Here is a 703-nt window from a genome sequence, read left to right as displayed (position 1 = left end):
GTCGGGTGACTTGGGTTGTTCATTCAGTATTCTAAAGCTAAAATCATAGAGGAATTTTGATCTATACAATTTCATTGTATTTCTATTTCTTTTAAATTTCATACAAGGCCGTGACAATTTCAACCATATAGTGAAAAACTGAAGACCCATAGTTGTAGAACAACCTTTAGGTCATAACTCAGGATCCCAAGACTTCCACCAAACAACTCAGGAGAAAAATAGAATACAATAGACTGACAACTGATCATTAACACAAATGCACACAAATGCTGATTGTTCTGATCTTCTAAAATTTATTTTCTTTTTAGATTAAAAATTCTACGTTAATCAAATGATAATAAATGATTACTGTTTCTTAGGTCATAAACAGAAGCATTTAGCTTTGCTGAAATTCTAGAATTATCTTTAATTAAACATGATCAATCAGAAAAAGTAACATATCCTGCAATATGAGAAATCTTACTCTCCATGCTAAATTTGGATAATTGGATGTCACAAAAAACAAGGAATCATGTCAAAAGCATCAGGAAAAGTTGTTGCTTGCATATTAAAAAGCAAAGAAAGAATGAATAAGACTAGATGTTTTTGAACTCCAAAAAGAACTAAGACGGGGGGAAATATACCACTCTACGCATTAACCGATCAAAGCACCAAAAAGCATCTGCTTCATTTTCAACAAGAATTGATATTGGTGAACAAAGGT

The 703-nt window shown here is 31.7% G+C and overlaps 1 protein-coding gene across 1 annotated transcript in view; it reads right to left on the bottom strand.

The window, feature by feature from the left end:
- LOC109851312 (TBC1 domain family member 15-like) overlaps positions 1-703 on the bottom strand; it is an 11,296-nt gene that overhangs the window by 3,865 nt on the left and 6,728 nt on the right. The window contains 1 exon segment of the mRNA XM_020421380.1: positions 624-703. Coding sequence (XP_020276969.1) covers positions 624-703 — 80 coding nt within the window.

Source organism: Asparagus officinalis, chromosome 1 (genome assembly GCF_001876935.1).
Source record: "Asparagus officinalis chromosome 1, Aspof.V1, whole genome shotgun sequence".
NCBI lineage: Eukaryota > Viridiplantae > Streptophyta > Magnoliopsida > Asparagales > Asparagaceae > Asparagus > Asparagus officinalis.
The sequence above is the reverse complement of the archived record's forward strand: the minus strand, read 5'-3'. Positions and strand labels throughout refer to the sequence as shown.